Here is a 12,918-nt window from a genome sequence, read left to right as displayed (position 1 = left end):
GAACTATTTACAAGCAAACGGATTCGAGACACTTGAGCAGAAGAGGAGAGGGCGAGAGGAAAACAGAATGAATAAATAAAAGAAACAAGAAACAATCACTTCTCGGCTTGCAGGGCTGTGTTCTGGAAGCGAATCGAGGGAGCCTGGGGGCAATGGGTTCCCAGGCACCATGGACTTCAAGGAAGGGGGCACGGAGGGCCAGGCAGCCCTTTGTCACACTCTCAGACACTGCTGAAATGTCTTGACAGCGCACCTTGCTCCCGCCCACTTTAGTCCTCGAGTCCCTTCCTGCCAAGTCACGGAGGAAATTTCTGGGCAGATGCTGCAAAACGACAGCCTCACTGCCCCACGTTGGGGGTGCTGAGCAGCCGGAAAGGGTCCGCGCTCAGCTCGGGACACGCTCCTGGGAATGATTTCCGGTACCCGCACTTCCTTCTCTGACTGGGGAACGGGAGATGGTCACGCGGGTTTCCCTGCACCTGATGCTCTGGAGGCCCTGGCTCCGTCCCTGCCTCCCAACCCCCGCACCCCCCCCCCCCCGGCCTCTCACCCACACCCAGCCTCTCCCTTTTGGCTCTTCACTGCTCTCTCTCCCTCTCAGACCCCTGGCTCACCCAGTCCACACGAGAGATCCGGAAAGACCACCCATATCCGACCGCTGGGGAGACGACTGCCATGAGCAAGAGGCTGCCCCCCGTGACGGGAAGCATATTCTCCACTACCCATGCCCTTCACATGCTCCAAGAGAGAGGTGTGACACCGCACCGGCGTCCGCTCCTGGGACTTCATGGTGTCACAAAAGAAAAGCAGCAGGTGGTCACAGACAAGAAGAACGAGCACTTGCTCGGCCGAGCGGCATCAAGGTGACCTCGGTGATGACTGTCTCACACCCACTGCCCCCGGCCCCCACACTGATGGCCTAGTCTGTATCGCAAATTGTTCTCAGGAACACCACAAGGAAGCCTGCACTGAAAAATGAAATTCGTCTTTCAACTGGGAGATAGACTTGCTTCCTTCCAATTGATTCCCAAACTTTGTGGACCGTGGACACGTTGGGGGCTCCTTGAATCCCCTGGACATGCTCGTGATGAAGAGACGTGGCCAAATTCCTCCACTGCCACTAAAGATCTTTCACTGATCACGGCAGAGAAAGAAGACAGGGACCAAGGGATAAGGGTAACTGATGTTCAACAATCGATGCCCAAAGGTGGCCAAGGTCATCTCCCACCCCCACCAGCATCTGCATTTTCATTTAGTCAAGGAAAAAAAAAACAATTTTTTTTCCATTGTAGTAGGATGTCCTCCATGTGTGTATGCTGTTAACTACTTAAGAGGAGGGGGGGATGTAAGGGGGGTTTCTATTTTCTCTGCCAAACTATTTCCAGGGAGCTCACAGCTGTAAATTTCCTTCACATTTGGAGTCGAAGGAAATACGACCACTTCCTCAGAATGAACCACATGGTCTTGAGGCAACGGGGTTGAAATGTTCATCATTTTACCTCGTTCACAGCTGTCTCATAAACAACTCCCCCTCTACCCCAATATATCACTAGCTACTTAGACCCATTGCCAACAGGATGAAATCTCAGCAAGCGGTACCAGACCCTGTGGGAAGGAGAAGTGCTCACTTGTGCCCATGGAGAAGTTACGTCCATTCCACAAGTGATGCTATTTATTGGTGGAAGGAAAGAGAGCCAATGTGTGCAGTTACCAGTCACACACAGCGAATGGCAGCGATTGGCCATCAAGAGTCGGGAAATTCCAGTCCTGTCCCCAGGAGCCACATATTCATCGTCAGCGCAGATGTGGATGGTGACAACGGACAACACAGCCCAGTACAGGGCCTGGGACCTGGCCCCGTGTGGGAGAGAGCACAGCACAGAGGGGGCAGGGGAACTCTGTGCCTCCCAGGGAGGGTCCGGCTGGGCCAACACAACTCTGTTGACCAACTTCTACTCAGCAGGGACAAGAGGGTCCAGGAAGGGAGAGAGGGGGAGAAGTGGAGAAAAGAGTGGGATAAAGGAGGGTGGGAGTCCTTCTGTGGTTACTCCAGCACCCAAAGAATGCAGGAAGTTGATCAAGCTGCTTAATGGCCATGATCCCAGAGACTCAGGAGCAAATCTCAGAACCCAGCAGGTTTTGGCAGAAATCCCTCCAGATTTAAGTGTTACAATTTCGGAATTTCAAAATCCTGCGGCCACTACTGCAGCCACATGACATCATATGTTATTCATAACCAGCAATAGAAAACAAATTGTCTACTGTTGCCTTTTCGGCAGATCTGAGTGTTGGGGTAAAATCCCAAATAATAATGGTGGGTCTGATATCAAAATATTGAATGTGATCAAAGTAAAGAGAGATTAATGTGGAAATCATCTGCCCCACATGTAGGGGGAGGGTGTGAGATGGGGGTATACTGGGTTTTTTGGGGGTGGAAAATGGGCACTGGTGAAGGTACGGGTGTTTCATTGTATGACCGAGACTTAAACCCGAAAGCTTTGTAACTGCTCTCACGGTGATTCAATAAATAAAATTATAAAAAAAATTTTAAAAAGTTAGGTGGAGTTCATGCCCAATTCAATCAGCCTAATCAGTGGCTGAATAAATAGCAGTACTCCTACATAAAAAAAAAAAATAATAAATAAAACAATAAAGACTGCAGGAACTGTGCTGGTTGGGGATGAGATGGGGTGCGAAGAACTGGGTCACGAGGGAAATATCCCAAAGTGCTGGAAATGGAAAGGAAAGAGGCAGAAGGCGAATAAGAACCAGTGGACGCCAAGAGAGATGCCCGTGAACTTGCCCCACCTACGGCCGCAGGAGGCCAGGGCAGCCCAGACCCCAGTGTCAGCCGGGTGCGGGCAGCAGGACCCAGTCCAAGGGGATGTGCTCAACTCTTGACAGCAGACAAGCTCTGCCTGAGGCAGAGACCACATTGCGAGCACTTTGGCAGTGAATTGAAGCAGCCACGTATTTTGCGCGAAAACAGAAAATGCAGCCAAGTTTGTTTTGCACTGATACAGGGGAGAGGTTAAAGAAAAATACGGAAGTAAAAGGGCATTTAAGAGCAGGGAAGCATCTTGAAGATAATCCCCCACCACCTCCATCTACCCAGGAAGCAGCAGAACTGAAACATGGGCCCAGAATCCGGAGCTGGCTGGCTGGCGGGAGGTTGGGGCCCAGCGCTAATCTCGGCACTTCCGGTTTGGGCCTCAGCAGCCTACAGTGCGCCCAGGAATCCGAGAGGCAGCCACAGAACTTCAGCGGCCGTGAAAATCAATAAATCACAGGAGTCTCTATAACCCGACGGCTTTAACTCGGTAGGTATTTTCAAAGCAAAGGCAACGTTGTTTTGTAGACTGTGAAATCATACTTCGGCTTGTTAAGAGCCCGGAGGGCAATTTGCAGGAAACCGGAGCTCATTGGCAATTGGGCAATCTTTGTGAACAGACAGACAGACAGACAGACCTTGCCATGAACAAGGAAGAAGCTCAAGACGGCGGCGGGCAGGATGTGGATCACTTGAATCGTCCCCTCTCTCTCCCTCCTCTCTCTCCTGGTCTGCCCCACCCCAGCCCTCACGTCTCCCCTGGCCTGGGTCTCTCCTTCAGGATGCCCCGACTACATCCCTAACGACACAACTGGACTGAATGCCCTCGCCTCATCCTCCCCCAAAGGCGACTTCAGGGTAACGAAAATGTTCCAGCGGCCTTGGATTTGTGTCTGACATTATCGTTATGTCTATTCTGCACCCCCACGGCTCCCCCCACACACTTTTTTTGAGGGATAGCGAATCCAGCCCACTGATCCTCTGCCTGTCTTCACGCAATCATCGCTCTATTCCAAACATCTCGGAGCCATCAACAGGAAGAAGAGAAAAGCCTGATCGCTCAAGTCAAGTGAACATAAATCACGACCTAGACGGAGCCGCACACGGGGACGAGGGATTCTGAAGCCGGCCTGAAACACTGAACTGCCAAACAAGTTCCTGCTCGAAGCCTCTCAGGAGTCGTTGGAGACCAGTCTTCCCTTTCCGGATTTCCATACATTTGTAACGGGATAATGACTGGAACCGCAGCTAAAATTCCGATCTGCTGACCGCCCCTCGCAGTATTCTTAAACCTCCAACGGGATGAGACCAGGAGGCTCCAATTTCGGATGGAAATTGTGCTTGGGCGACTCAGGGGCTCTGGCTGGGTTAAACCCCAGCCTAAAAGGTGGGCTCACACATCCCCGAGACCTTCCCTCACTCCCAAGCAAACGAACAGAGAGAGCGTGCAGGGAAATGATGCTTTGGCAACCCTCTCGCGGAAACTGTTATTATTATTTTTGATCATCCTTATTTTTAACTGGGGAGTCTGGCCTCCCGGGAGCCTGGCTGGCTTTCTGTAAGAAACTTTTTGTCTTGACAATACAAACCATTTATTTGATTCGGAGCTGCAACAGAAGAGCAGCTTCAAAGAGAATCGAGTCAATGTGTGACATTTATCTTTATGGCAAACGGACACTGTCCCCCCCTCGATCGCGTCCCCTTTCAGAGCGGCCGCGGAGCATGTGCTGGGTCGCATGAAAGACACCTCCTCCTCCGGTGTCATGTCCCCCTCGGAGGGGGAAAGGCGACTGAGAGGTGGGCTCTTGAAGGACTGAAATACACCCTGACCCCATGACAACAGAATCCTGTTCAAAAAAAGAGAAATAAGGCCAAGCTGAAATGCTTTGGACTTCCCTTGACCTCGAGAAGGTCAGAGAAATGCTGGTGTCTGAAGCACTCGATGTGGGATTGCCTTTTCCAGCATGGATCGCTTTGTAACTCAAGAGTCGACTGGAGGTGCCCTTTTGGCAACGCCGGGAGCCATGCAACGAAGGAGGCAGCGGGGCCTGAAGTCAGGATGGGGTGCAGCTTCTTTTGCATGGACTTTTTTTGGGGACTCATGTGTGTGTGTGAGTCATTTGGCCAGGCAAGCCTGTTCCCTGAGGAAGGAACAGGTCTACTGCCTTGGGTGGGACTCAAGGTTTCTTTCTAAGGGACAGGGTTTGAAAAGGCCACGAGAAATGTTTATAAACTTGGCAGCGCCTGCCCACCATACCCCCCTCATATTTTCTAGGTAAAGTCGAGACACAGCCAAATGCAGCATCTAGGTTTTCCTGACATCAACAGTTTGCCCAGTGTGGACGGGGGTGGGAGGAGAGGGAGAGACAGACACTGGGGGGGCGGGGTGGGGGGTCAGACCAATCTTCCCTCCACTCCTCTAATTCAAAAGCCAGTGAGTGACCCAGGGATGGGACCCCAGTGGCAGAGCACAACATACTTTGCAGATTCGAGGCCCTGGAGATTACCTCATCTGGGCTTCTCATGACCCCAGAACCTCCTGGAGGGGCTGTGACCTTTAGCCCCTTCACCCAAAGTGACCCCCACAATTAACACTAGGATAATATTTTAATGAAGGGGTCAGAGATAGCTCAAGTGAGAGCGCACAGGAGACTTCATCCCTGGCATTAAGTGATGCCCCGGTACCAAAGGGATAGCCTGAAGAAACAAACAACAAAAACAGAAAAATCACTGATCCAAGGCACAGCAACCAAATCGCCTCGTCGTGAGATTACAATAAGCAACAAACTTTGATATTCTCTCGGACCCCTTCTTGGCGCACCATCCAGTTAAGAAGTTGCCAATGTACCGAAAGCTCTCTCTGACCCTGACATGCGACCAGAGTGGAGTTCACTGGAGGGCATTCCCACGGACACCCAGAGTCCAGTTCAGGGACCACATTAAGAGCCCTCCAGTTTTCCTTTGAAGCCATCATTCTTCTCGCCTTAGCCAGAAGATGAATGATGCTCAAGTACCATCCCTCATGTGGGCTCTTGCATGAGGTGTGTGGACCAAGGGCCCAGCGGCCAATCAGCTGCGGTCCCCCAAGTGCAGGAAGTCCCTCCCCCTCCCCTTTCCATTTGAACAATTTGAACATTCACTGATTAAAATGTCAAGAGCTTCTGTGACAGAATAAATTCGTAAAAAAGAAAGGAAAACACAATTTCTTAGAGAAAGTCCACTGAGAAGTTTACTGAGATGATGGCTGGAGTAAGTAACCCCAGAAGAGAACTGCTCCTCCTCACCCCCCTTGTCTATCCAACAACAAAATAGGCAACAAGTTAACTCTACTGCCTCAGGACCTAGTCTTTCTGCTCCTCCTCCTCCCTCCTCCCTCCTCCTCCTCCTCCTCCTCCTCCTCCTCCTCCTCACAGGCAACGAGTTAACTCTACTGCCTCAGGACCTAGTCCTCCTCCTCATCCTCCCTGTCCTCCTCCTCCTCTTCCTCTTCCTCCTCCTCTTTCTCATCATCATCATCCTCATCATCATCATTACATGAATCCATCTATTTGCTGAAGTGCAAAACTACTTTTCACAAAGATTGCCAGTTAGATCCAAGATACAATGACCAAGGTGTTACAGTGTATCTTTAGTTTCATGTATCTTTAGTTTCACCACTTGTCAGGCCAACTAGAGTTCATTATTAACTTTGTATCAAAGTTTTTCCAACCAGCTACTTTCAGAACAGTGCAACTACCATTAATACTTCTATCTATATATGTACAATAATTAGACATAGAAGTTTGATGAAGTTTCACACACTGCCACGCCCATCTGCTGCCATCCCAGTGTGAAATTTCTAGAAACCAGGTGAGACAAATCCCACAGCCCATTTTCCATCTCCTCCCTATTCTTCCCCTTGTCTCCCAGCTGGGACCATTTCTCCGTTTCACCAGACAGTAGGTGAGCAGAGAGGAGAAATAAAATCTGGAATTGATCAATGTGGCAAGATTTGGTCAACGCCTCAGAAACTCTCAAGCACACAATTAGGATCACTCAACATCATAAAAGTTCCAGACATCCGTTTCCCTTTGTTCTAATAGGATGTTCTACATACTTTTTAAAAAGGGATTATAGCCAGTACCTATAGTTCCCTGGGCAATTTAAATGGAAATTTGTCCTAAATGCACCAAGAGGGTGTTAGCTGAGATTGTTCAGTTACTTGCTGGGCTAAGCACTTCTCCCTCAGTCTGACTGCAAAGAATCAAAAATTGGCTAGACAGTGTTTATACCGCGGAGGACCACGGAGCCTACTTCCTGTTCCAATTGGGCAGGACATCCTCCAGAGACCTACGAAATGCCATCCATCTATCCCTGGGATGATCGATTTGTCATACACACAACTGAAAAAAAAAAACACCTTGTCCAAGAAACCACATTTCTGCTGTGGGAAAGTCCAGACACTCAATCTCTCCCTCCAATGAACAACTCTGAACGTCAAGGCTCTCTGTCAAACAGCGACTTCCCCGTTGCAAAGGACTCTCCCCCCAGGGAAAATTTAGGACTCAAAGATTCCGCATGCACATCCCTGCAGAGTCTGACTGGACGGGACAAAAAAGGCGGCCTTTGCTTGGAGGGGGGCCGAATGACAATATCCGCGAACATTCTGATAAACAGGCTTGATCAATGAACAAGACTCAAATGCCACCAAACCGACAAACAAAAAAGAGAAATGCAAATGCGCCTGGGAAGTATAGACGGGGATCGATTATGACAGACTCACGGCTGGTGACGCAGAGGTCCAGCAGCGGTGATGGAAGTGACTGGGCCTACTCTGCTGTTCTGAAGCAGTGAATATCCCCACCCCAGGGGCCAGGGGCTCTGGGCACACTAGCACATGCTTGGCTCGGCACATACCTTTGAGACTCCGAGACTAAACTTGGTAAGTAAAATAGTAATAATAATAACAACAACAACAATAGTAATGATAGGGGCTGGAGCAATAGCACAGCGGGGAGGGCGTTTGCCTTGCATGCGGCCGACCCAGGTTTGATTCCCAGCATCCCATATGGTCCCCTGAGCACTGCCAGGAGTAATTCTCGAGTGCAGAGTCAGGAGCAATCCCTGTGCATCACTGGGTGTGACCCAAAAAGCAAAATAATAATAATGAACAATAATAATAATTTCTCGGAGAGGGAGGAACAGCGCCTAACTTGCAATCATTCATTGATTGCAGAAGCCAAGCTCGTGCTACCAGAAACCAACTCTCTGGCTGGCGGGCAGGAAGGACCTGTAAGCCTGTCTTTGGCTCCCGGGAAGTCCCCGGCCCAGATGGTGACGCCCGCACGGAAAAGCCAAGGCTGGCGGCACTCCGAATGTACCGGCCGAGAGGGGGTGATTGAAAGAAAAGGTTCCATACCTGAGCTGGAGGGTTTGGAAACTCTTCCCTTGGGGACGGGGAGTAGCAGTAACTCCAGGGACTGCGGCGGTGGGGGCGGCGGCGGCGGTGGCGGGCTGACTTTCTCCGGCTTCTTCTCCGAAGGCGGTGGCGGCAGGGCGTCCTCGGGCACCAGGGACGACTTCTCGGCCAGCAGACTGCCTGCCGCCCTGGCTGCCACCTCTTTGAGAAGGGCCGCCGAGGAGGTCATGGACGCCAGGGAGAGGAAGGAGCTGGCCGGAGGAAGATGCTCCTGCCCGGGCGTCAAGCTTCTCTCACTGACTTTCTTGGACAGAGCCGCCAGCGTGGAACTGGCGGACTGGGCGCTAAAAGGGGAGGAAAAGGGCTCAAATCGCATGGTCTCCTCCGTCCTGGCGAGAGACTTGTCCTGCAGAACGGCATTGGCTGCGGCCTTCAGTTTGAGGATGGCAGAATCCGGGGACAAGCCGCAGGTGGTGGTTGAGTTAGGCAACCACTTACCTTGATTCCAGATAAAACGGTTACTTGGAGTGTATTGGTCGTTCGGGTCCTGCTTCTCGGCCAGCTTCCTGGCCAGGACGCTGAGCTGCTGGGCATGGTGGGACGGTGGGGAAAAGGAGAGGTTCGCGCCGACGGCCACCGGGGACTCAGCCCTGCCGTTGGCCGGGGTGGCCGCGGCGTCGAGTTTGAGGGAGCCGGCCTCCAGCAGCCGTCGCAGGTTACTGCTCAGGGGCTTGGCGGAGCCCGGGGGGTCGTCGTCGCACAGGGAGGACACGCTGGGTGACAGGTGGCCCTGACACTGCAGGGAGTCGCGCAGAACCTCACCGTCCAGCGCCACCAGCTCCAGGGTGTGGCTGCTGGGGGTGGCGCTCCCCAGGGAGGTGTCGGGGGACGTGGACTGCTCGTGGATGCGGTCCTCCAGCGACAGCTTGTAGTTCTCCTGGACTTCTCCATAGGACGCCTCCGAGGGGGTCTCCGAGGAGTTCCCATACCACGGCTCTCCCTCGCTGAGTTCGCCCTCCGCCTCGTCCTGCCTACTAACATCTGGGGGAATCAAGAAGACGGGGTTTACTCCCACAGTGAGCAGCAAGCACGCCGGAAGACATTCAAACCGAGGGGGTGGCATGCGCCCTCTTCCCGGACCCCCCAAGAACCACGGGAAAAGCAGCCGGCGGGCCCCTGGGGCAAATGCCACCCAGGCCAAGCTCGGCGACACCGGCGAGATCTAGGAAGCCAGAATTCTGGCTCTGTCTCCAGGCCAGTGGAACGGGGGAAATGGTGGAGGGGGGAGGTTAGAAATGAAACTGGGAAGGACGGAACTGGGACGAGGGGACACAGGAAGAAGCCACGACTCTGGTCAAAACAAGCAGTGGGAAACCTTCAGTCCGGGGGCAAGGTTGGGGGCCGCCTGGCAGGAGAGAGACCAGGCCACAGGGGCAGAGTCCCTGGACACAAGACCCGAGAAAGGGGAATGTGGCGTCTCCACTTCCTAAGTCTATGAGCTGGGAAAGTCACTTGGCTGGGTGGGTAGAAGATGCATATTTTTTGAGTTATCAACAGTACTTGTCTGACGCACTTCACTCCACGGTTATGAAGATTCAGTGTGTGGTCGTGATTCACCAAGAGCTAAGTACTACCAAAACGGTGAGCACCCTTGACGGGGCTCCATTATTAGGGGACACATCCCCCACGTGATCCACACTACCTCTCTGAGGCTGCTTGATTCCAATCCCCAACGCCCCGCCATCGTACCTGGGGCTGAAATGAGCAACTGTGCCCTCCCTTCACTCTGAGACACCTTTGATCCTATTCTGGCCACTGACTTCTCAATCCAGCACTGCCTCCCTCCCAATGACCCAGCTCTAGCCAGGGGAGGCTCCTGACCATTCCAGGGCACCTGTGACCTCTGCTCTACCTTTGCTCCAAAAATTATTTAGCCTAGTAGCACTGTAGCACTGTCCTCCCATTGTTCATCGATTTGCTCGAGCGGGCCCAATAACGTCTCCATTGTGAGACTTATTGTTACTGTGTTTGGCATATCAAATACGGCACGGGGAGCTTGCCAGGCTTTGCCGTGTTTAGACTAGTGTGTCCTTCCAAATCCTATTCCTCTTTCTACATCCAGCTCAGAGTTGAGTCTCCCTACCACTCACGGAATGCACTGCCTCCCACCGCCCCCCATTTCTCATTCATTCATTCATTCATTCATTCCTGCGACAAATCATAATGCAGCAGGCCAGGAGTGGTTCTAGACTGGACAAGATGAGACAAAATGAAACTCGGGCAGTGTCTGTTCCAACGGAGGAAGACAGCCATTGAGGAAGGCGCAGACACGATTATCTCAGAGTGTCATCCCAAGAAAATCAATGATGTGGGAAAAGATATCGAGGAGGACCAGGAATCTGTAGGTAACGCAAAGGAGGGGAGTTACCATGGTAAATAGGGGGGGTGAGGATGGGGCTTCAGTGAAGCCCTGACACCTGGGCAAAGACCTGAAAGAGCATCTAGGTTTGGGGCAATTTTCTGGGCAGAGGGAGTCACTACACAGGCCTAGATGCCTTTACAGAATTTGAGCATACCAATAGGTGGTTTGTTTCTGAACAGCATGAAGGCCAGTGTGGGGAGAGAGAATGGCAGAACAGGAGAAGAAGAGAGAGAGAGAGAGAGAGAGAGAGAGAGAGAGAGAGAGAGAGACGGAGTGGAGCTGTTATTAGGGAGAAGTACTATGTGGATCAGTCAGACACTGTGAGCCACTGAAAGCCCTTTAGCATCAGGGAAACTGGAACCCACTGGCTTGTTGGGCAGAGGACAAAAATGATGGGAAGCCCATTATAGGCATCCTTGGAAATCCAGCCCTGGCTGTCCTATGGGGAACGGATAGCAGGGGGAAGTTGGGCCTCTGGCTGGAGGCTGGAGGCCGAACGCCAGGTGAGAGGTGCTGGTGGCTGAGTTCAATTGCAGATAGATGGGGAGCTGCAGCTGGATTATGGGCAGATCTGGAATGTAGAGCCAACGCTCCTAAGCTTTGTCTGCATCGATTTTCTGTCACGCTAAAGTATCTGCTTACCTTTAAAAAGGGTGTTCCTTGAAGGCAGGGGTTGTTTTAGTATCTACATCTCCCACGCCATGCCTTGCCCCATACTGGTCCCTAGCAAGATAGATTCAGTGGTTGGTGAGGGATCGAGCCAACACTCCCCACTGTGCCAAGTTTTGTTCTGCGACAGGCGGTTCGGTGTTTTGAAAAGAAAGAGCTAGAATGAGGAACACATGAACTACAAGCTAATACATTGATCTTCTCATGCTATTTAGAGAAGAAATGTCACAAATGACAAATTCTCTTTCACTAAGCTAAAGTTCGGCAACTCCTTCCTGAGATTCGTTATTAAGTTATCAAGAAAATGTAAAATATCAAATGGAATTTGCTGGGGGAAAAAAGCAGATAAAATCGAATTTTCTCTGTTAAAGACAGTCTGGTTCCTTGTGATCTGCCCCATTTCCTTCTTCCCACTTGATTTCAACATTTTTCATCTTTTCCGAAACAGGCGGGTCCCTGAGCTTCTCTTAATGCTCCTCGAAAAGATACTTTTCACCAAACGCGACACCATCCACACACGTTTCAACAACCAGGCTACATTAAGTTCCTCTGGCAAACCATCTTTTTTTTTTTTTGATTCCAGATTAAGTCTCTCATCCTTCAAAAGAATCATATGGGAGCTATCTAGCAAGGTGTCAGAGCGGGAAAAAGATTGAAAACGATCACAATGAAAACTACACAGCTAGTTCCTCTCAGACATCTCTTCTTTGATGTTTTATTTATTTTATTTTATTTTATTTTTTGCTCTTTGGGTCACACCTGGCGATGCACAGGGGGTTCCTCCTGACTCTGCACTCAGGAGTTACTCCTGGCGGTGCTCAGGGGACCATATGGGATCCTGGGAATCGAACCCAGGTCGTCAGCATGCAAGGCAAATGCCCTACCCGCTGTGCTATCTCTCCAGCTCCTTCTTTGATGTTCTATAACACTAACTACTATACAAATTAAAGGCACAAACTTTGGTCAAACTAAAAGAGATCTAGAAGAATGATCTAGAACCAACGTGTTAAGGGTCTGTTAACAAAATACATAGAACCAGAGTTCTAAGAACCACAAATATCAGAACCACGTGTCCAGTCTCGACATTCTACTCAGACAATGAAATGCTCCGATGAGATGTTTTTACCCAGTGGAGGTAAAAGCCAGGCACCTCATGGCAGAAGCAAGGACCCAACTCTCTCTCAACACCTGGCCCACGGTCACTTGACAAAGTCCCACAGCACCTCTGCCAGATGTTCTCCAAATGGCAACTTTTAGAAAGCTCAGAACAACTGCTCCGGCCCTGCCATCCTTCTACCTTACCTTCAATAAAAATCTCGCAGAAAAGGACATTTTTCACTCTTCCCTCCTGTCTCTGTTCCCTCAGACTTTTCTGCAGCACAGTGTGCCCAAAGTTGATCTAGATGCCTACAGAATCGGCTCCTCATTCATTGGCAAAGCCCCAAAACACTGCTTTATTTCTAATCTCCTCTACGGGCAAGAACCCTCAGTATGCAAGAAACTTCCCCTTCCAAACGTGCCGAGGTGGGTAAGTACGTCAAAGACGACACAGTTGTCAATTTTGGCTCTAATCTCATCATGCTGGGACAGGGAGAGCCA

At 51.0% G+C, this 12,918-nt stretch overlaps 1 protein-coding gene across 5 annotated transcripts in view; it reads right to left on the bottom strand.

Annotated features, from left to right (window-relative positions):
• The window catches only part of ZNF827 (zinc finger protein 827), a 192,766-nt gene that overhangs the window by 148,793 nt on the left and 31,055 nt on the right, over nucleotides 1-12,918 (bottom strand). For all 5 annotated transcript variants that reach the window (XM_056118996.1, XM_056118995.1, XM_056118992.1 and 2 more), the window contains exon 2: nucleotides 8,229-9,269. In XM_056118996.1, the coding sequence (XP_055974971.1) occupies nucleotides 8,229-9,269 (1,041 nt within the window). The remainder of the gene's footprint in view (nucleotides 1-8,228; nucleotides 9,270-12,918) is intronic.

This window comes from Sorex fumeus, unplaced genomic scaffold (assembly GCF_029834395.1).
Source record: "Sorex fumeus unplaced genomic scaffold, SorFum_2.1 ptg000039l, whole genome shotgun sequence".
Taxonomy (NCBI): domain Eukaryota; kingdom Metazoa; phylum Chordata; class Mammalia; order Eulipotyphla; family Soricidae; genus Sorex; species Sorex fumeus.
This window is presented reverse-complemented; position numbering and strand designations above follow the sequence as displayed.